The sequence below is a fragment of the Quercus robur genome, chromosome 12, assembly GCF_932294415.1.
Source record: "Quercus robur chromosome 12, dhQueRobu3.1, whole genome shotgun sequence".
Lineage (NCBI taxonomy): Eukaryota > Viridiplantae > Streptophyta > Magnoliopsida > Fagales > Fagaceae > Quercus > Quercus robur.
Genome location: NC_065545.1, coordinates 36109469 through 36131961, shown reverse-complemented (window position 1 = coordinate 36131961; position 22493 = coordinate 36109469). Strand labels below are relative to the sequence as shown.

Below are 22493 nucleotides of genomic sequence, written 5' to 3'. Positions count from 1 at the left end.
AAGGGCAGAGGGACAATCAAACTTTAAACAAATACAGGTATGCCCGCAAATGCTTCAAGTGATGCTCATGAGCATCTACTTGAGTTTGCTACCATAGTGAAAATTGTTGCTGTTTAGAGTGGCTGATCATTTTTAACATTCAAATAATCAATGAAAAATACTAATTTGCCTTAAGTATGTAATTCGAGGAGCCTGAAATAACTAAGGCTTTGTCCTGACATTTAGTAAAATGATAGGAAGTATTAATTTACACAAAGTATGTGGTTCGAGAAGCTGAGCATAGCTAAGGTTCTGTTCAATACTTAGAGATGTAATTTATTAATTTACACAAGGTATGTGGTCTGAGGAGCCAGGCATGACCAAGATTCTGTTTAATACTTAGAAAGATATCATTAAGTATTAATTTACCCAAAGTATTTGGTCCGAGGAACCAAGCATAGCTAAGGTTCTGTTTAATACTTAGAAAAGTAACTTAACATATCAATTTACCCAAGGTATGTGGTTCGAGGAGTCAGGCATGACCAAGGTTTTGTTTGATACTTAGAAAGATGCCATTAAGTATTAATTTACCTAAAGTATATGGTCCAAGGAACCAGGCATAACTAAGGTTCTGTTTAATATTTAGAAAAGTAACTTAACATATCAATTTACCCAAGGTATATGGTTTGAGGAGCCAGGCATGACTAAAGTTCTGTTTGATACTTAGAAAGATACCATTAAGTATTAATTTACCCAAAGTATATGGTCCGAGGAACCAGGCATAGCTAAGGTTCTGTTTAATACTTAGCAAAGTAACTTAACATATCAATTTACCCAAGGTATGTGATTCGAGGAGCCAGGCATGACTAAGGTTTTATTTGATACTTAGAAAGATGTCATTAAGTATTAATTTACCCAAAGTATATGGTTCGAGGAATCAGGCATAGTTAAGGTTCTGTTTAATACTTAGAAAAGTAACTTAACATATCAATTTACCCAAGGTATGTGGTGCAAGACCAAGGTTCTGTTTGATACTTAGGAAAATGACAGGAAGTATTAATTTACCCAAAGTAGATGGTCTGAGGAACCAGACATAACTGAGATTCTGTTTAATACTTAAAAAAATGATTTAACATATCAATTTACCCAAGGTGTGTGGTCCAAGGAGCCAGGCATAACCAATGTTCTGTTTGATATTTGAACAAATAGCAGAAAACACAACACATAATATAACAAACCCAAATATGATAAATAAAATTTTCATTAGTAATTATATCTTTTTAGGTTGTTTACATTCCAAGGGTGTGGTACAATTTTTTCCTTTAGATCTTCAAGGTAATATGCACCTATTCCGGCCACTGATGTGATACGATATGGCCCCTCCCAGTTGGGTTCCAATTTTTCCCATGTTAGGTTCTTTACAGTTCTCACAACCTTTCTTAGGACCAGGTCTTTAGGTGCCAGTGGCCTTAGCTTTATATTGGCATCATACCCTTGCTTAAGCTTATATTGATAGTAAACCAGTTGGACCATGGCATTTCCTCTTTGTTCTTCAATTAGGTCTAAGCTCCTCTCTAATAACTAGCCATTGCTACTCGAAGTGAAAGAACTCGTTCTTAGTGTGAGGAATCCAGTCTCTAGAGTAATAATCGCATTGGCCCCATAAGTCATTGAAAAGGGAGTCTCCCCAGTGGACCTACGAGGCGTAGTCCGGTATGTCCAAAGGACGTGTGGCAACTCTTCTACCCATTTTCCTTTTGCTTCGTCCAGCCTCTTTTTAAGCCCACTCACTATGACTTTATTGACAGCTTCAGCCTATCCGTTCCCCTGTGGATATGCTGGGGTGGAATATCTATTTAATATGCCTAGGTCACAACAATACGTCCCAAAAGCCTTACTATCGAATTAAAGACCATTGTCTGAGATGAGAGTGCAAGGGATTCCAAACCGAGTGACGATATTTTTCCAAACAAATCTCTTGGCATCCACGTCTCTGATGTTTGCCAACGGTTCAGTTTCAACCCATTTGGTGAAGTAGTCTGTGCCGACCAACAAATATATCTTATTCCCTGCTGCCATAGGGAAAGGACCTACGATGTCCAAGCCCCATTGAGCAAATGGCCAAGGACTAGATAGAGGATTAAGAACTCCTCCCGGTTGATGAATGTTGGGAGCAAACCTCTGGCATTGGTCACATTTCTTCACATACCCTTGTGCTTCCCTCTGCATATTTGGCCACCAATAACCTTGAGTGAGGGCCTTGTGAGACAAAGATCTGCCTCTCGTGTGGCTTCCACAAATCCCTTCATGTAATTCTTCTAGGAGTAATTCAACTGCTTCAGGGTGTATGCATAGCAGATATGGGCCAGAAAAAGATCTCTTGTATAACTTTTGGTCCTCAGATAGCCAAAACCGAGAAGCTTTTCTTCGCACCTTGTCAGCTTCTGAGTTCTCCTCAGGTAGGATATCCTCCTTAAGGAATAGTACTATGGGGTCCATCCAGCTAGGTCCCACCCTAATCTGATGTATGTGAGTCACGTTTCTCCCTATTCCAGTAGGCCTATACAAGTCTTCCATAAGAATCACTCGAGGTAAACTTTGTGCCGAAGAGGTTGCCAATATGGCAAGAGAGTCGGCACGTGTATTTCTACTTCTAGGGATTTGTCACAAAGTAAAAGACTCAACTTCAGGCTGTAAATGTCTAACCTGGTTCAAATATTCCAGCATTCTGAGATCTCTAACTTCCAGCTCTCCTTGAACTTGGCCCACAACCAGCCTTAAATCAATGAATATTTCCACTACTTTTCCACCCATTTTCTAAACCATGGTCATTCCCACCATTATAGCTTCATACTCAGCTTCATTGTTTATGGCCGAGAAGCTTAATCTCAAGGATTTCTCAATTGTAATCCTCTCAGGAGATATCAGCACTAGCCCTACTCCTGATCCTCTATGGTTCGTTGCACCATCAACGTATACCTTCCAGGACAAAGGTTCTTGTAAGGAGATTGCACCAACTGATTTTTCATTCATGTTCTGCTTCGTTACTTTCTCTTCTAATGGGGTTTCAGCAAACTCAACTACCAAATTGGCGAGGACCTGACCCTTGACAAAGGTGTGAGGCATGTACTTGATGTCAAAAACCCCTAGAATCGTACCCCACTTGGCAATCCTCCCAATGTAATCAGTGCTCCGAAGTAGAGATTTAAATGGGAGCTGGGTTAGGACAACAACCGTGTGTGATTGGAAGTAGTAGGGGACTTTACGTGTGGCGTGCACCACTGCCAAAATGGCTTCCTCTAGTGGTAGGTAATGGACCTCAGCTTCATGTAATGACTCGCTCACATAATAAACTGGTCTCTGCACATCACTATCAACTCGTACTAGCACTAAGCTTACCGCATGGGAAGCCACTACAATGTAAGCAAACAAGATCTCATCCACCTCGGACCTGGACATAATGGGTGGCCAAGATAGATACTCTTTCAACTGCTGGAAGGCAAAAACACACTCCTATGTCCATTCAAATCCCTTCCACTTGTTCAATAATTGGAAGAAGGGTCTGCACTTGACAGAGAGATGAATCGGTTCAGAGCAGCAGTCATCCCTGTCAATTTCTGGACCTCTTTAGGATCCGAGGTGGCTGTAGATTGTTGATTGCTCTAATCTGGTCAGGGTTAACTTCAATTTTGCGATGCGTAACCATGTACCCCAAAAACTTCCTTGATCCGACCCCAAAAGAACACTTAGAGACATTGAGTCATAGCTTATGCCTTCTCAAGATCTCAAAGATATCCTGAGGTCGTTAACGTGTTCAGATTCCACCTTACTCTTAACCACCATGTCGTCTATATATACTTTAATATTCTTACCCAGTTGTGGTTCAAACATTCTAGTCATCATCCTTTGATAGGTAAACCCTGCATTTTTCAATCCAAAAGGCATCACTTTGTAATGGTAATTTCCAATAGGAATTACGAAAGCTGTTTTTTCCTATTCTTCCAAGGCTAAAGGTATCTGGTGGTAGCCTTGAAAGGCGTCTAAAAAACTCATCCAAGGATGACCCACAGTGGCATCCACTAACTAGTCTATTCGAGACATAGGGAAAGGATCTTTTGGCAAACCTTGTTCAGATCTGTGAAGTCCACGCATACCCGCCATTTTCCATTTTTCTTCTTCATAACCACAGTATTGGCCAACCACTCAGGGTATAACACTTCTTTGATAACCCCAACCTGTTTAAGTTTCATCACCTCGTCTTTGACAGCGTTAGAATGATGACATCCAAATGATGACAGATGAAGCTCGGATCCACCCCTAAAGCTTCATAAGCATTCCATACGAACACGTCAACATTCCTCTTGAGAAATTCCACCAGCTTTTCCTTCTCCTAAGGAGGTAGCTGAATCCCAACCTGAAAAAACTTCTCCGGGTCATCACCTACAACAACTTTCTCTAAATCCTCACACCTCGCCTCCTCGGCTAGCCCATCAATAGTTAACACCGGAGACTTTGACTGCTATAAGCCCCCCCTCAGCAGAGGCCGAGGACTCAACTGCAAGCTGATGCGTAATTGCAGCTATGAGGCATTGCCTAGCCATGGACTGACTCCCTACAAGCTCCTCAATCCGATCCCTTGAAAGGTACTTCACCTTCAAATGTAGAGTAGAAGAGACAACCCCTAGGGCATGAAGCCAGGGCTGGCCACGATGGCCATGTAAGGAGAATATGCATCCACTACAATGAAGTCCACTTCAACCATCTCTGACCTTGCTTGCACCTCTTGGGATGACAACCTTCTCATCAAAGCTCACTAGAGGTGAATCATAGGCTGTCAAATTTTCAGGCTTTAAGTTTAGCCCTCTGTACAAATTAGGGTACATAATCTCTGCACCGTTGTCCTGGTCTACCATTACTCGCTTCACATCATATCCCTCTATTCTGAGGGTGACCACCAAAGCATCGTCGTGTGACTGGATGGTTCTCATCTTATCATCATTCGAAAAACTCAGCGCCAGTCGGATCTCCACTCTAGCCCTTTTCGGCTGAGAATTAGAGTCCTCAACTGATAGCTGAGCCACAGACATCACCCTAGAAGGATAAGAACCAGTCCTCCCAGATGCAGCAAAGATGACATTAATTGTGCCTAACGGGGGCCTTAAAAAAGCGTTCCCTTGAGTCCCTGACCTTGATTGGTCTCTTTGCCCGTTTGGCTGATACAAAAACTGCTGTAACCTTCCCTCTCTGACCAGTTGCTCCAGATGGTTCCACAGAGTTCTGCAGTCCTCGGTGGTATGTCCCCGCTCTTGGTGGTATTGGCAATGAAGGCTCTGGTTGCATCTCAAGGGGTCTCCTCCTATTTTGTTTGGCCATTTGAAGTATGGCTCTTTCTTGATCTTCTCTAGGACCTGGTGTACTGGCTCCCAGAATACCCTGCTTACCATTTGAGAAGCTATAGGCCCAAATTGCTTAGCAAAATCCCTCTGGGGTCTGTTATTGTTGTAACGGTCTGACTTGAAATCCCTCCCATCCTAAGAGATAATCTTACCATTTCCCTTACTTTACTGCTGGTCCTCCTCAACTCTTTTATACTTATCAATCCGATCCATAAGCTGGCATACACTAGTAATAGGTTTCCCAGTCAAAGACTTTCTTAAGCCATGCTTGGTAGATAGGCTGACCTTGAAAGTCCTGATGGCAACATCATCAAAGTCACCATCTATCTCATTGAACATCTTCCAATATCTATCCGAATATATCTTCAAAGTCTCCCCTTCTCTCATGGACAAGGACAATAAAGAATCTAAGGGCTGAAGAACCCTATTGCATGTAATAAAGCGAGATCCAAACGCCTGAGTGAGTTTCTTAAAAGAATTAATGAAACCTGCACCCAGATCATCAAACCATCTCATCACCACAAGCCCCAAGCTGGATGGGAATACCTTGCATATCAAGGCTTCGTTCTTGGAGTGCATAGCCATTCTTTGGTTGAAGTGGCTAACATGCTCCACGAGGTCTGTTCGGCCATTATACATGGTGAATGTGGGTTGAGTGAACCGCCGAGGAAGTCTCCCTTCCTCAATCCTGCGCGTGAAAGGTGATTTGGAAATTTGGTTGAGTGCTCTGCTCATAGCATCATTTCCCAGGCCTCTGGAAGATGAATTTTTGCTTCTGCACTCATGATGGTAGTCCTCATCATATGAGAAAGACTCGTTAAGAGGGGTCCTTGATCTGCGCCTATAGCTACTGTCCTTTTCATCGTAGGATTTGGAAGGAGATCGTTTTCGCCATTCGTAGCGTAAGCTTCTCTTTAAGTGATCAATTTCCAACTGCATGGCTTTGGTATTTCTCTCAGGAGAAAGGTGGCCACCACCTCGAGAATGACTCCTACTAGTATGGGTAGTATGCATACTCCCTTCCTGGTCTCTTCTCTGTTCGAGATCACGGAAGTGATCCTGACGCTGAGACCCCATAGATTCCGCTTGGTTTGGACCTGAACCTACCATTATTGACCGTTATACTCATTACAACACCGATAATTTCTCATAGACGGCGCCAATTGTAATGATCAGATTTGAGTCCCTAGTCCAAAATATGGATGGACCTAGGCCCAAAAATCCCAAAACAATGAATTTGTAGAGAGTGAGTTGGAAAATTGGGTTAAAATGAGTTGGACAACAAATAAAGTGGGCTCAATTGACAAGAACAGGAAAATAGATTGAATTAAACGAAAGAAAATCGTCCTCGATACAGTTCAAGGAGATTAGTTTTTATATATTTCCCACAAGTTTGATTACAATGTTGGTTCTTGATTGCTACAGTATTTCTCTCTTGATTTCTCGATCTCTTTCTCTCATTGCTTCCTTTCTCTTTTATACTTTTTTTTGTTTTCATATCCACCCTCCACGTGTAGACCAGATGGTTGGTCTTGATACTTGTTCCATCACCACCTTTCTAAAGTCCGTAGGTAGTAGCTGTAAGGTTGAAAGTCACTGTTCAGGTATCATATCCACATTAATTCGGCTAAAGAGTTAGTTACAGAACACTTAATGCGGTGAGTGGTAGCAGTTTTCTCCTTAGATATTTTAGAACTCCCCCTCTGTCCTTTGTTTTTGCAATATTTATCCGTGCCAACAGAACTTCCTAGAACATTCCCCCAGACGATAGACCACCTTTACGGACCTTGACTTGGGTTAGTCAAGGAGGCACTCATCCTCGGCCTAACCTCGAGGGCCATTATAGTCAAAACCAACTTCTTCATTCACTAATAAGGGCTCCCTTGACAACGTTTACCCTCCTCAGACGCTCTCTAGTCCTTGGCTTGGACCTTAGGCCCATTATATACATAGCTAATGAGCTCTTGGGCCCAATACCCCTCAACATGGATTATCAATTTTTTAAAATCGAACACTAGAAATGATTATCAATTTGCAAAAATTCATAAACCAAAAATACAACCAATCACAAACTGAAAGAATACAACTTTGGAATTTTCAAATTAAATCGATTTGGTTGGTTGGTCGAGTTGTCAACTGAAAAGAATAAACTTTTTGTTTGAAAATTTTTTTTTTTCCCAGTTTTATTTTTGGACTGGGTAATACAACCCGTTTGTCATGATGAAACTTGTCACAGATCATAAAAAAAAAAAAAAAATAAATAAATAATATGAGAGCCCACTTGCGATATCCATAACAGGGTTTATTGTAAAGGCCATTACAAATCCAAATAATTAAAAAAGAAAAAGAAAAAAGAGAGCATTCATCCTGTAATTTTATTTTCCCACAAAGAATCTGCTGGCCTTAAACCACCATTTCTACATATTAACTTCTTTTTTAAAGTAGCATATTTGCAAAAAGCCCAAATAGGCAACAATTCATGGTGAAGTGGGAAGCACACCACTACAATATAAATATATACAATCTCACAATTAATATTTCAATTCAACACTATTTAAAAGAAAATTGGCTACAACTTTCCAATTATAATGTTGTTTTACAATTGCCTGAGTCCGGCTAAATTTATATGCATATCTACCTACACTTCATAAGCCGATGTAAATAACAATTGTATTACATCAACCTACTCTTCCAGGGAAAAAAGAGGGAGGGGGGAGACAAAAACAAAAGTTACAAAACAGTACCTTTCTTTTTCCTCCCAAAAGATTATACTAAAAAATTCCACCCAAATATCATCCACACTAATTGGATAATGTTCCTAAGCTATTTCCATTTTATGTTGCAATCTCATCAACCTCAGAGTTAAACACAAAACTTGGAAATGTCGTTGTTATGTCCCTGCATTCATTTCAAAATTTGTGAATTATAAAACGTCAGATTTTTTGTATAAACAGGAGATAAATCATGTCATATATATACATGACAAATAATTTTCCTCATACCTCAAATAGGGGAGGGTCATGATCTTTAATAATGATGGATTCTTAACCACGAAATTATCCCACTCCGACTTGTCTATCTTCCCATCTTTGTCCACATCAGCATCCAAGAAAGTCTGAACACACATGAAGAGCTCAATGGTAAACCATTTGTTCGTAAAATTGAAAGCAATTAAGTTTCATACCATGAAGATCCTACCAGCAAACCACAAAGCATAACCGTACACATTTTCATTTCAAAGAAAAGAGAAAATGAAGTAGAAGCGGGGGAAAATACATAGCAAGACATATATCCTGCCCTATATATGTTCCCCTTCAATGGACCAGACATTCACCCCGACTAAAATAGTATCAACAGACAGAAAATAACTAAATTGTTAAACCTAGCTATTAAAAATATCTAGGCTTCAACACACTCTAGAGTGGGCTAATAATCTTTCCCAATGTAATTGTTTTTACTTCTTACTCTGGGACGTATGCAACAACTCACCTTATCAAGTATCATCTCAATGGTCTCATCAGCCAACTTCATTTCAGATTCACATAGAAGTGCAATTAACATTTGCTTGACCTGCCAAAATCACATAAAATGAAGATGCCTACAAGGATGTTTCAATAAAAGAATATGAAATCAAAAAAACAACTTCTGGAAGTTTGGCCTCAACTTCTTTTCCAATTAGATATATATTTGTACACCAGAAATAAGAAAATCAATTTACAAGGTGACAACCTCCCTGGAGCTCATTTGATCTTGGGAAAAAATTATTATTTTTGTAATTGTGCTAGGATTGCTATGTTGTATTCCTACAAGGAACTAACTTTTTTATTTTATTTTATCTTAAGTGTAACCCATGTTATTTTGGAGATAGCAACAAGAAAGAAGGGAAAACTGACAAATCCACTTAAAGGGGTGGCTTTCTCTCTTGAGCATTTCAATAGAGTACAGAACTTAGGTACAATACCTTAAGTACTATTCCTTACGTTCCCCGCTTAAGATTCAACCATGTGGCAACTTAACTAAAAAATACACTTCCATCCCATAAGGAAAAATCCACATGACAAAATCTTAAAATGAGAACCTAAGAAACAGTACCTAAGTACTATATCTAAGTCTTGCCCTTCAATAGAATCCCATCCCCACCTTTTCCGAGATCTTAACATAGGGTTGCAAACAAGATCATCACCAAACAGAATATATGATTATGTCCTCTATACCATTTAATTTGGAAAGTGACAAACTATAAAGACATCCAATGTGGATTCACAAGAAAACACCAGTTAGCTACATGCACATTAGGTCCTGATTGAACTCAATACTCTCAACTAGTCGGCAGTAACTGCATAAATCTCTTTTTTCTTTGATAGGTCAGTAACCAACCAAATCTGACCAAGCAAGAAGGAAAATAAAATTCTAGATGTAGTGATTTTCTCACCCAACAATTTGAATTACCATAGCAGAAAAGCAAAAGGGTCCTGAAAACAAGAAAAATTTAAAGCCACCAACATACCTCTTGTCGTTCAATATAGCCTGTATTATCCAAATCATAGAGCTTAAATGAAACTGCAAAATAAATCTAAATATTAGTTTTCATAACAGTCAAATATATGATACAGTAAGGATATGCATAGCACTGTGGAAAACAACAGTACTACACTTTACAATTGAAGGTCAAAATACATCATATCCATGACTTACAATCAATCTTGTCTTCCTGAGGAACATTGGGATGGAAGACATTAAGTGCTCTAACAAAGTCACCGAAATCAATGACTCCCTTCCTCTTAACATCAAACAGATCAAAGATCTGCATGTAAAATTACTCCAATCTCAAAACAAACACAATTGATTGAAAGCTTCCATACATTGCATAACAAAGACGAGAAAAAAAAAAAAAAAAAAAAAATTATGCCGTAACGTTTTGATCAATATTAACCATAATTTTTTTTCCTCTTTACCTCCATTAAACTCATCAAACGATTAACGAAATCACAGAAAATAATTAAAATGAGATTAATACAAATTTAAATAATTAATGCTTTCAGCAAAAGGCCAGCACTTACTTTTTTGTAATCACCGCTTAAAAAAAATCATTGATACAAAAATATAAAAATATCTTATCCAAAAATTTAGAGAGTTTAGATTTGCTTTAAATTCTAATTAATAGTTACCATCGGTTTTATACTAAGGTATTGTTACAATATTCATCTAGACAACTATATAAAAAGGCAAAATGAAAAGATTTAATACCCGATTTGCAAAGAGATTCTCTTTCTTCCTGTTCTTGAAAAGTGCCAACTGAAATTCTTCCTGCATATATAACAAAAGTCAATGTCACATGTTGATTTAAAATCTGAAAAATCACATTTCCAAATATATATAGATGTGTACTAAACACTCAAAAGGGCCATGGCTCAAATTTGAAAAAAACACGGAAGATCAATCACAGAAACAGAGTCACAGACGGCACATGCCCTTGCAATCTGAACATGGGCGCAGAAGCATAGAAGAAGCCTAATGTTTTTTTTAGAAAAATAAAAAATACACACAAAGAAGTGAATGCCTTTATGTATTTTTTTCTTCTCTCTCTCACTTTTTTCCCTTAGTGGTAAGTTATACATGCACCCAGTGGATTTTGAATCCATGATCTCACTTAATGGGACTTGCTAATATTTCCTAGAACATAATATAAAAAGAAACCACGGAAATTCAGATAGAAGCAACATGGTAGGAAATGCAACATTATAAGCAAACTGTTGAAGAGAAGAAGCCTTGATTTTAAGCACAAACATACCTTGTTTATCAACCCATCATCAATTACAGAACTGCTAATGCTCTTGTAAAGCTCAAAAAGTGCTTCAACTTCACTAACAGTAACTGGGAAATAAAAAAAGCACACAAGATGAAAAAATTAAAACTAGAAAGAGAGAGTTGAGAGAATGTACAATAAATAGAATATATATTTATATGTTACACAGACCCAATGCTCCTTGAACTCACAACCTCACCCTTTCACCCCAATATCATTATATTGATTCTCAAAGAAAGAAGAATAATATTGAGATGGATAAAAATAATGTTCAGCTCTCATTATTATCTAAATTCAAAGGTTAGTCTTAGAGTAAAGGCAGACAAGTCAGTTTTCATTTCCTTTGTTCATTTATGATGTGTACCAGGCATCTCCAATTTACAGATAATTATAATTGAATGTATTAAGCTATCCATTGAGCCTATGACGTATCCAAGACAAGACAGGTTACATACAAGACTTGTAAATGGAGGTTCTTTCTTTGTACAGTCTTCCTTGCCCAAGCTGGATTACAATGAAGTTCACAGGTTTTGGCATAGCCAAATCTGAATGTGTATGCCAACCAACTTTTTGAACTTCTCTGGCATTACAAGACCCCCAAGGATGATATATAACTGGTATAGCAGTTACATCATGCAGGGATTTATCTATTCTTTTTAGCAATTTATCTTTTCTTAGGTGAGATTTCATAAATTATAACATAAAGTCCGATTAGATGTGACCAACACTATAATCACAACCTTTATATAATCACAACCTTTAGAAATCAGAGTCTACAATTGCAAAATACATGGGACTTATGCTTGACCTCAATTATTAAAACAGTAAAAGAAGCAACTTACAAGCAGTTTGTGAAGCAAGAACAATTGGGTCCTCGTGTCCTGGAACCTGTCTTCTTCCAGTAGACTGAAGACAGCCCATTTACGGAAGAAGATGGCGGAGGAAGCAGAGCCCTTGAAAACAAGCGCCTAGGCTTCACTACAATATATCAGCAAAACCATCTTAACCTTGCAATTACAAATCCAAATTCAAAGAACGCCATGCAAAAAATAATTAGTATTAAATAAATCCCAATTTAAAATTAAATGCAAAAAAAAAAAAAAAATCATTGAAATTTTCCACCACATGAATCAATTAAAATTTGATTGATTCATTGTTTGATCCAAGAATTCTCAAATGAGTCTTCCATGAAAAATTGAACTCTCTAAAACCGTTTCCTTGAATGAAAGATTAGAGGAAAATAAAATTAATAAATTAATAATAAATAAAGCTTTCCAACAACATCATTCTCTACATCATATAATTCCTCAAAAACTGAAGGAAGAAAGTAAAAAAGGAAAGATTTTTTTTATTCTTGTTTCCTCACCCATAGCTCCGCCAAATAAAACAGATCCAAGATTTACGCATAAAGATTTTATTTTGCATGATATTCCTTCATTTTCTCAGCAATCAAACAGAGACTTATAATAAAAGACCCAAAATCTAAACTTGCAAGAACACATCATATTCCTCCATTTTCACACCAACCCAGAGAAGAATAACAAATAAGCATCAAAAACCCATCATCCAAATCCAAAACACATTACATTTTCCATCAATTTCTCAGCTAAAAAACACAGAATTACAACAACAAACAAAACCCAAAACCCCAAAACCTCAAATTAAAATCCATGCAAAACCCATACCATAATTTTTTTTTTTTTTTGGTTAAAAGAAAAGGAAGGAAGAGAAACTCACCGACCAACAAAAATTGGCCGAAGAACCGAAATCGAAGAGGGAGTTGTATAAAAAGAGATAACGGGCACAGAATTGAGGAAGAGAACAAACCAGAGGTGGTAAGAGAGAGAGAGAGAGAGAGATGGAGGGCTGAGATTGAGTTTGAGGGAGCGAAGAAACCGAGAAACTCACGGCTGATTTATTTGAAGAGCTGTCTAAAAAAAAACTCTTAAGCTCTCTCTCTCTCTCTCTCTAAAAACGAGAGAAGTCTGTTGCGAAGTTAGAAACGACACTGCGAGTTTCTGAGGAAATATAGGAAGTGGATGTAGGTGAGGACGCGTGGCCTTCACGTTCTACTTCTGCGCGTGCAAAAAGGAATACTTGAAGCCTTAGGCTTTGGCATTTCGGAATATTCCTTTTTTTTTTTTTAATTTAATAACAAATCTTAACGGGAATTCGTTACCATCTTACCATAATCATTTTTTGTTTTTTTAGAAACTATCATAATCATATAAATAAATAAATAATTTTTTTTTAATTGGTCGGCAACCCCTTTCTAATTCTATTTTCTATCCAAAAAAAAAAAAAAAAGTGTAGAGATTCATTGCATAAACACAAGAAGAATGAAGGGTCGTCTAAGTTCTAGTCAATTGTTTCTCAAAAAAAATTTAAAAAAAAAATTCTAGCCAATAATTAGTATTTTATTTTAATAGATAACCTATCTATCAAAAAACAAAAAAACAAAATTATTAGATAAAATCTTGTTCGTCCATTAAGAGACACTTGAGTAATAAACGGACCTAATAAATTTGAAAAGACGTACCATTGTCATAAATTTAAAAGTTCTAAAGTTTCACATATCATATTAACAATTCACGTGACTTTCACATGTGTCATAAGCAAAAATAAAATAGTCTAATCAAGAAGATGTAAAACTACTTTCTTATATTTAAAAAATTGTTTGGTTAATGGCTATGTTTTAAGGTATTTGTTAATGAACTATTTTAGAAAAGTTTCAATACTACTTTCATTGAAAATATAAAAATTGTAAAAAATAATTAGTTATTTTTTTTTCCAAAAAAAGTTTATAAAAATGTTTCTTAAATTAATGGACTTAAGAAATCTGTTATCTTTTTCCTTTAAAAATATATATATTTAAAAAAAAAAAAGATAAAACTTTTCTTTAGAAGAATAGCTTATATAGCTTCTTCTTTTTTAAATAGGGGAAATAGCTTATATAGCTTGATTAGTCATACAAATAAAGAAATGTAACTTGCACCTAAAATAAAACTAAATTCGGACTTATTGTCACAGGATGTGCCAAAGTGCCTGGCTTTAAAATAATTCTCTTGCACACTACTTTATTCCAGTGTTAACCTTAGCCATTTGATTTTTAAATTACTATATGGTACATAAATTTCCTTTTCCAATAAAAAATTCTATTGCAGTAGCAATCATTAATTAGGTTTCTAATGAATTCTTAAAATAATTGCATCACGGGTGGGTAAGCTAAGATAATTAGCAAGAAACTTGTCTGAGTTTATATAATATGGCTACAATTTTGGATATGTACAAATTTTGACTACAAATTTAGTTGTAATAGATGGTTAAAGTTCTCATTAAAAATATAAACATAATTATATATTTTGAAAATCTTCTCATTGGATTGTATGTGTTTTATTTTTTTAACATGGATGTTAAATTTTGTGTCAATCGAATATTATTTACCATTTTATTCATAAACTTATTTTTTATACAAAATTTTAAACCATAAAAGCTTGAAATTTAAATATTTGATTGATAATATAACTATTGATTTTAGATATTTTGCAAATTTTGCAAGCATAGAAGATGTAAGAAGATAATATATTCCAATGGTGGATTGGTCAAAATTCACATCCAATAAAAAGATATTAAGTAGGGTTGATGTCATTAGCTGCAACTAAATTTGTAATCAAACTTTGTTCTATGAATATATAAGTACAATTGAAGATCTAATATGAGTGTGTTTGGATACCGCTTATTTTGCTAAAACTGAAAAATTATTACTGAAAGTACTGTAAATAAAGGTAAAAGTTAGTTGAAATAGTACAGTGGAGCCCATGAATAGTAGTAAAAATAAGCTGAATAGTGAAATAATTTTAATTTTTAACCTCCACCCAAACACACGCTATGTGTAAGATAAGGCATACAACTTGTTTATAAGTTTGAATGAATCATATTATTAAAATAGACATATATAATCTTATAAACTATTGTGGGTGGAGATTCATTAATTTTTTTAAAATTCATTTGTTATACTTGTGAAGGTTACAAATAAATTATTCACATAATACAAACTACACATTGAAGATTCCTCCCTATATGAACTTCTAATTTTTTAGAATTCATTTAAGCTTGTGAAGGGTTATAATTACAAATAATTTAATCACCAAATACAGACAAAGTAGGCCTTGTAAAAACCCAATATAAACTATAAAGCTATAAAATTAGGTGGAATGCTATTATCACTAGCTTCACATACTAGAATGTGATGTCATTTTCTCATTTACTAAATTTCCCCTAGCTTGTATCTTAGGCAATCTTAGCTATATTATTTCAAAATATTTCTTTCAACATTTCTTTTTTTTTGTTTTTTTGTTTTTTGAGTTGAAGTTCATACCTTTTCCGGGTTTATCCAAAAACACGTAGTTTCACTTTATTTACTTCAACCTCCCTTATTTATATTTTCACCAATTAGCCTACAAAGTAGATTTTTTTTTTTTTTATACACTAAGATTTGAATTTAGGATAATTAATTACTATTTAGTATTAAGATAAGATACCAATAATTTTTTTTCCTAGACAGGTTTGTTCAGAATCCCTTAATTGACGATAAGTACAAAATTATTGACTGCTACTTTAATTAGTTCTAAACTAATGTTCAGCCATTCCTTTATGTGCATGAGTAATGATATATCATTTGGTCCTGGCTTATGATTTCATTTTTTACTTTATTCTTTCCTTGTAACTACAATGCAAGGATCCAACATAGGTTATGAAGATTCTAGAGGAAGGAGTCCATTTTATCAAAAGCATCAACTTTGTAAATTACTATCATTTTGTTTCTAAGACCATGAGAATGGGCGGTAGTTAACAAAAGCATAAGCTTTCTAAACTGTGCTTCAACAGAATGGAATTTTTAATGTCTCTAACTCTGGTCTCCACACCTTTAAGGGCCTTTATAAGATGGTAAAAATAATCATAAACATTGCTTTCATGAACCCCGCTTGTGATCAAATGCTCTAACAGGACTACCCTAGAATTCATATTTTTAAAGAGAAAAGAAGCCTCTATATATAATTTTGTGATTTGGTGCAATCCTCAAGATTCAAGAAAAGGACTTGATATACTTTGCTTGGCCTCAAATGATGCTTGACTTGCCAATATATTTGGACAAAATGTGTAGAATAAAATGCCACAAGATCCAAAGAATCTTAAACGACAAGATCTAACAAAAATGTCTCGTTTTTCATGTGTTCCCGGCCTCCATCTTGTTTGTGTTAGACACATTTAAGTTAGTGGCTTGAATTGATGCAGGGTTTAAAATTTTATATTTTTAATATCGATATGACTGAGGAAGCTTACAACTCATCACATGCCCTTGTTTGGTTATAGAGGATTGTACCATGTTACCTCTGCATGGATATAGATGTAGGCAACATGTGAAAAAAGGTTTGAAAAGAAGAAAAGGTGTTCCATTATTTGTGGTGTTGAGCATAGATCACTTCACAAATCGACAACAACAATCATAAATGTTTTTCCCAACTGATCTATTATCAACAACCTATGGTAGCCTGGTAGGGTTTAGAGTTTGTATCTTATATACCCATCCCGATGTTATATTTGTCGTGAATCAAGTATGTCAATTTATGCATTAATTATGGTGTTTGCATTGATTGGATGACTATTAATGAATTTTTTGTGGTCTCAAACACGCTCACGCATGACCATGACCTTCTCTTCCAATTTGGTCCGATTCGCCTTGAAACCTATTTTGATGCAAATTTTATACGTTGCCCCATTATCGTCACTCCACCTTCTCTCCCTCCATCCAAACATAGGTTTAAATTCTATCATATTTCTTAAAGTGCCAAAATGCACACAATGGTATTCCGGCTCAAATATTGCAGGAGAACAGAATTAAGTTGCACTCACATTTGCCTTTGCTTCTCTTTTAAGATATGCATATTTTCCTCCATCAATCTCCATTCATTTAGTGTGATAACACCAATTAAATTTCTCTTTACTCTAACTCAATTTTTCATGCACGCATGAAGCACTCGGAAGTTGACTATCATGATGTCTGAAAGTAGTTTGTGCTTAAAAGAGCTCACCATTTGATACCTCAACACTAAGGACCAAATTGCTGATGTGTTTTCAAAAGCTCTATATCACAAGGGCTTGGGGCGGAGTGTCTGACCTATTAACTTAAGGGAAGCAATCATGAAAATTCCATAAAAGAGGGTAAGAGTTATATAAATTGAGCTAATCTCACTAAAATAGTTAACAGTCAACTACCATCATTCTTGGATGGATCCAAGGAAGACAAAACTGAACTCAAGACTATTTATTTGTACCATGATTAGTGATGAAGTCAGGGTTTCTATTGAGGGGGGGGGGGGGGGGGGGGGAGTATGAACCAAATTTATTTTTTATTACAATCAAAATTAGTATCCATTTAATTAATAACAAAATATCAACAATTAAAAAACACAAAACAACTATTTCTTAGTACTTTGTCTATTGCAATTATCTATCAAAATGAAATTCAACGTTCTTTTAAATCTCATAAATCATAGTTGTGGAGGGGTAATCTCCCTTAGAAGGTACTGTCCGCTTTGGGTGAAGACCCTCACGAACACGATGGTACACTTCACTTAGGCCCAGCGCTTATAAGTCGAAGGTGGGAGGCGTAATTCCCCAATGTGGGACAAATCCGTGAGAGTCTTCACCCAAAGCGGACAGTACCTTCTAAGGGAGCTCACCCCTCCACATTAAAAGGCGTCTTTTTGTGGAGGGACGAACTTTTCCCTTAGAAGGTATTGTCCGCTTTAAGTGAAGACCCTCACGGATTTGCTCAATCCCACATCGAGAAGAGACGCCTCCCACTCGCAGCATATAACCATGAGCTCACATGTGGGGTGTACCACGCACTCATGTGATTTTTGTGGAGGAACGAACCTCTCCCTCAGAAGATATTGTCCGTTTTGGATAAAGACCCTCACGGAATTGCTCAATCCCACATTGGGGAGAGGCGCCTCCCACCCGCAGCATATAAGCATGAGCTCACATGTGAGGTGTACCACACACTCATGTGATTTTTGTGGAGGGACGAACCTCTCCCTTAGAATGTATTGTCTGTTTTGGGTGAAAACTCTCACGGATTTGCTCAATCTGACATCGGGGAGAGACGCCTCCCACCCGCTGCATATAAGCATGAGCTCACATGTGGGGTGTACCACTCATTGTGAGAGGTTCGTCCCTCCACAATAGTAATTAATTAATTTTGTTGTAAATGTCACTGAAATTTCCATTTCAATGTACAAATCAAAGAGTGTGTTAAAAAACCATCTTCAATTAATGTATAAAATCAAAGAGTCTATTTGAATATCATCTTCCACTTTGTGTTGTGAACCCAATTTTAATAATATTCATGGTTGAAAATACCCATTCCATAGTTGTAGTGGAAATAGAAAGATTAATTATAAGTATAACTATACAACCATTCTATAAACAAATTGGCAAGCTACTAATTTTTTAGTCCTTACTAGTTATTGAAAAAATTAAAAAATATTTAACAATTTTTGGAATCTAAATGTAAACCACATTATTCTCATAATGATGTGAGTTCTAGTTAGCTTAACTGGTAAAATCTCTGATAGTTGAATAAGATATCTAAGGTTCAATCTCTACCTACACCAAAAAATTATTAGTGCCTTGGTCTAATGATAAAAAACTATTATCAGAAGCGGACGCCATAAATTGAAACTATCTCAAAAAAATATTCTCATAATGGTGAAATTCTATTTTCAATGGTAGTTTTTCATAATTTATGAATCTTGCTACTAACACTTGTTTAAGCATGAAAAATATATAATTGATAATAATGCTCAATTGTAAAGTCAATTTCCTAATGAGAAATATTTTTAAAAATCCACTAGGTGGAATTAACGAACTGAATAACTTCCAAATCTCAAACTTGTCCCAAACTTTTAATATTGGATCCCAAATAAGCAAACAACCAAAATGTCATACTAATATTTTTTGTATTTCATCAAAGATTTTTTTTTAATGGATTTATTTTTGTTTTGTTAGTAAAAAGTGAAGGTTTTTTTTTTTTTTAGGGACCACCAAAATTTTGATTAATTTCTTATATGACCATTTTAATTTATTTTGAGGTTTTTTGGGGTTAGATGACTATTTTGATTTTTTTTTGTTTTCAATTTTGGAGGGGTCATACGAATTTTATAATAAAAAAATTCAAAAATCCAGGGACCTTGGCCAAAAAATACCTCCATTGTTATATTTGATGGCTTGGATTATTATTGTGCACCACGTCACTTGGGATAATTGCCCATTGAATTCCCAACCAGCCTTAGACATCCAAGTTCAATTTGGAATTGATGTTTGGACCTCGCGTGCTCAATGTATATTGACTTTTTTGGAATAGTAGCAAAGTAGATATACTTGAGATTTAGAGTTCTACTTGAAGTAGACTTTGTCTTTACTTGGATTAGTATTTTGCACGTGAACAATTCTAGTGCTTGAATGACTTAGTATCTTAGCCGACTTGATATCCTATATAAGCAGTGTGTTGTGACAATTGAAGAGTGTGGAAATAGAGAGATTGACTGGTGCATATTTATGAGAGCTCTCTAGTTTAGAATAGAGTGTAATGTTTTTTCTATTTTTTGTATTTGTGAGAGAGCTATTGGGTGTATTGGGGTTTGAGTTATTGTGAGAATACTGATAAACTAACTTGTATATCTCCATATTTGATTAGTGGAATTCATTGGTGCTCTTTTATTTGTGTGTGTTTATTTTCAGATTTTGGGTTTGCTTCGTTCCTTTTATTTATTTCTTGGGGATCTTTTTATAATCATAATATTTTCTCAATCATTATTGAAGTGGGAGTGCTTGGGGATCTTTTTATAATCATAATATTTTCTCAATCATTATTGAAGTGGGAGTGCTATTCAAAGGCGCTCTACTACAACATCCATCCCTATCCATGATAAACTATTACTTAATTGCCGCAAAATCTTAAGATTAGAAAGAATGAATTTAATCACCATTATTAATTAAACCTACTATTATGTTTTCACTCCCACTCGATCTCCACGTGGACCATGTCAGTCATATTTTATACTAGTATACATATTACCAGAATTTTTTTAGGCAGAGCAATTGCTAAAAATAGATGACATAAAAAATGCCTTCTTCTTTTTGGGATAAATTCTATTATTTACAAATTATATTCATTATTAATATAAAATATATAAAAAATTAAATATTTAAATAAATAATTTAAATTTAAATTTTATAAAGAAGAAGAAAAAGAATAATGAAATCGACTTTTTTAGTTTGATGATTACCGAGCCCTTAGAAAAAAAAGTTTCCCAGGTATTATGTAAACTTTTTCAATAATTTTTCAATATTAAAAACCACTTTTCTGACCAAAAAAGGAAAAAGAAAATTGTAACTACCATATAACCTGAGTACAAATCGGTTCGATATACCTAGTTTAATTCCGAGGTCAAGGAATTTAAGCTGAAGCCTGAAGAGGCCTACTTGATTGCTTCAAAGAACGCCAATCAATCTGAACAGTGAACATAAATGCCAGGGATGTATAAAGATTACCACCACTGCTAATTTTTCACAGAAAAATTCGCACATATTTCATACACTCACTTCACTGCACCAGTGCCACAACACAAAAAATTGACTTTAAAGAACCAAAATTGTCAAACGTGAAAAATAAACCTCAATTCCTAACTCGACCAAGAAGGTATATTGTGTTTCAGATGTACGTAACGAAAAACTCATATCATGTGAATTTTACCGGTATATAAGGCCCATAAATTATGAGAGACTTGCTATATACACCTAAAACAGAATTTGCTTTTTCTACTTGATGAGACATTTCCTATTCATTGAAATTACCATTTTTTTTTACAATGCAAATCGCTCCACTTGTCTTTTTGTTTGACTTTGAATTCTTGCAAATTGTAATTAACTAGTTGATGTCCCATTCGACACACATGTATGCTATAAATTTCTTTTGAAATATTTGATAAAAATTTACTTTTATAAACAATTTATAATACTAAGTTATAATATTTGAGAAATAAGTTTCAGTTACTTACATGTCATTAGAAAAATATAAATTTAAATTTAAAATTAATAAATTTAGAATATGAACATATTGTAATATTGTTTGCATAAATAGGTGAATGTTTATCTACTTTTTTAATTTAAGAACAAAAATATATATTTTTTTTGAATACTAAATTTTTTTTGTTGGATTTTGTTAAAATTTGATTTATTCTCTACAAATTCGTCAAGTGATATATATTATATATTAAAATTTGATTTTTTTTATATTATATAAAAATTTTACTTTAATCTAATCTAAGTGTATATGTGTAATACTATTTTTTAGAGACTTGAATCTCGACTCTTGCCTTCCATATTTTACATATATTTATATTTGTAGAGTGACTATCATGCCAAAGGTACGTGGTAATAATATTATATCATTGATTGAGGTTCAACCCTCTTAGCCATTTCTTGTCACATCAAGATATTTTCCATCATCAAGCCAAGAAAAATAAAAAATAATAGTCTTCCTCCATTGTCGTCTACAGTGAACCGTAATCTATTGCAAATTGATTGATGACTATCCTCTCTTCTTCGTTCTTTTTCTTTTTGATTGGTTGATGAAGCATTTTGCGTTGGCAGTTTGTCAGTGCTTGGTGGACTCAGTCTTCGGACACTGTGGAAACCATGGGCAACTCCGTGTTGAGAGGGAAGGTTAGGCATTGGACCGACATTATTAGATAATATTAATTATTTTAAAATTGATGTACTTTCTGTTAGTCAGCATGATTATGTTTGGTCCCTAGTAACTTCTTATTGTTTACTTTTTGTTAATCGGCTATAATTATGTTCCCTGCCGCTCATTCATTCTATGTCGTTTTCACTTCATTTTTGCTGTTTTGGATTATTTTTGCTCTTAGGGCTTGTTTGGTAACGTGTTTAAACAATAGTTTTTATTTTTTTTGAAAATAAGTATAGATAAAAAAAATTATAAAAATACATATAATGTTATTTAAAAATTAAAAATATATATTTAAGTTTATGTACTAAACAGTTCTTAATTTTTTATAGCGTTACTTTTGAATTTAGTATTAGTTGCAAGTGAACTCTCGTAAGTTGTTTGAATTTAAGATTGATCGACTCCTTAAAAAAAAAAAAAAATGTCTTACTAGTCATTGTCAAGTAATATCAAAGTTAGCCTTGGCCAACAATGTGCTTTAATTATTCCCAACAAA

General features: G+C 35.0%; 1 protein-coding gene across 4 annotated transcripts; it reads right to left on the bottom strand.

The window, feature by feature from the left end:
- Positions 1-7906: 7906 nt before the first annotated feature.
- Positions 7907-13186, bottom strand: LOC126708659 (calcineurin B-like protein 9). 4 transcript variants are annotated; one of them, XM_050408501.1, is made up of 9 exons: positions 12919-13186; positions 12024-12188; positions 11167-11249; positions 10623-10682; positions 10071-10179; positions 9883-9935; positions 8865-8945; positions 8378-8490; positions 7907-8273 (listed from the first exon to the last, which is right to left on the bottom strand). In XM_050408501.1, exons 2-9 carry the CDS (start codon positions 12100-12102, stop codon positions 8210-8212), a joined length of 642 nt encoding a protein of 213 aa, XP_050264458.1. In that variant the 5' UTR covers positions 12103-12188; positions 12919-13186; the 3' UTR covers positions 7907-8209. The 4 variants fall into 4 exon arrangements, with proteins under 4 accessions (XP_050264458.1, XP_050264460.1, XP_050264459.1 ...); XM_050408503.1 differs by having other exon boundaries at positions 12024-12182; XM_050408502.1 differs by having other exon boundaries at positions 12024-12159.
- Positions 13187-22493: the final 9307 nt, after the last annotated feature.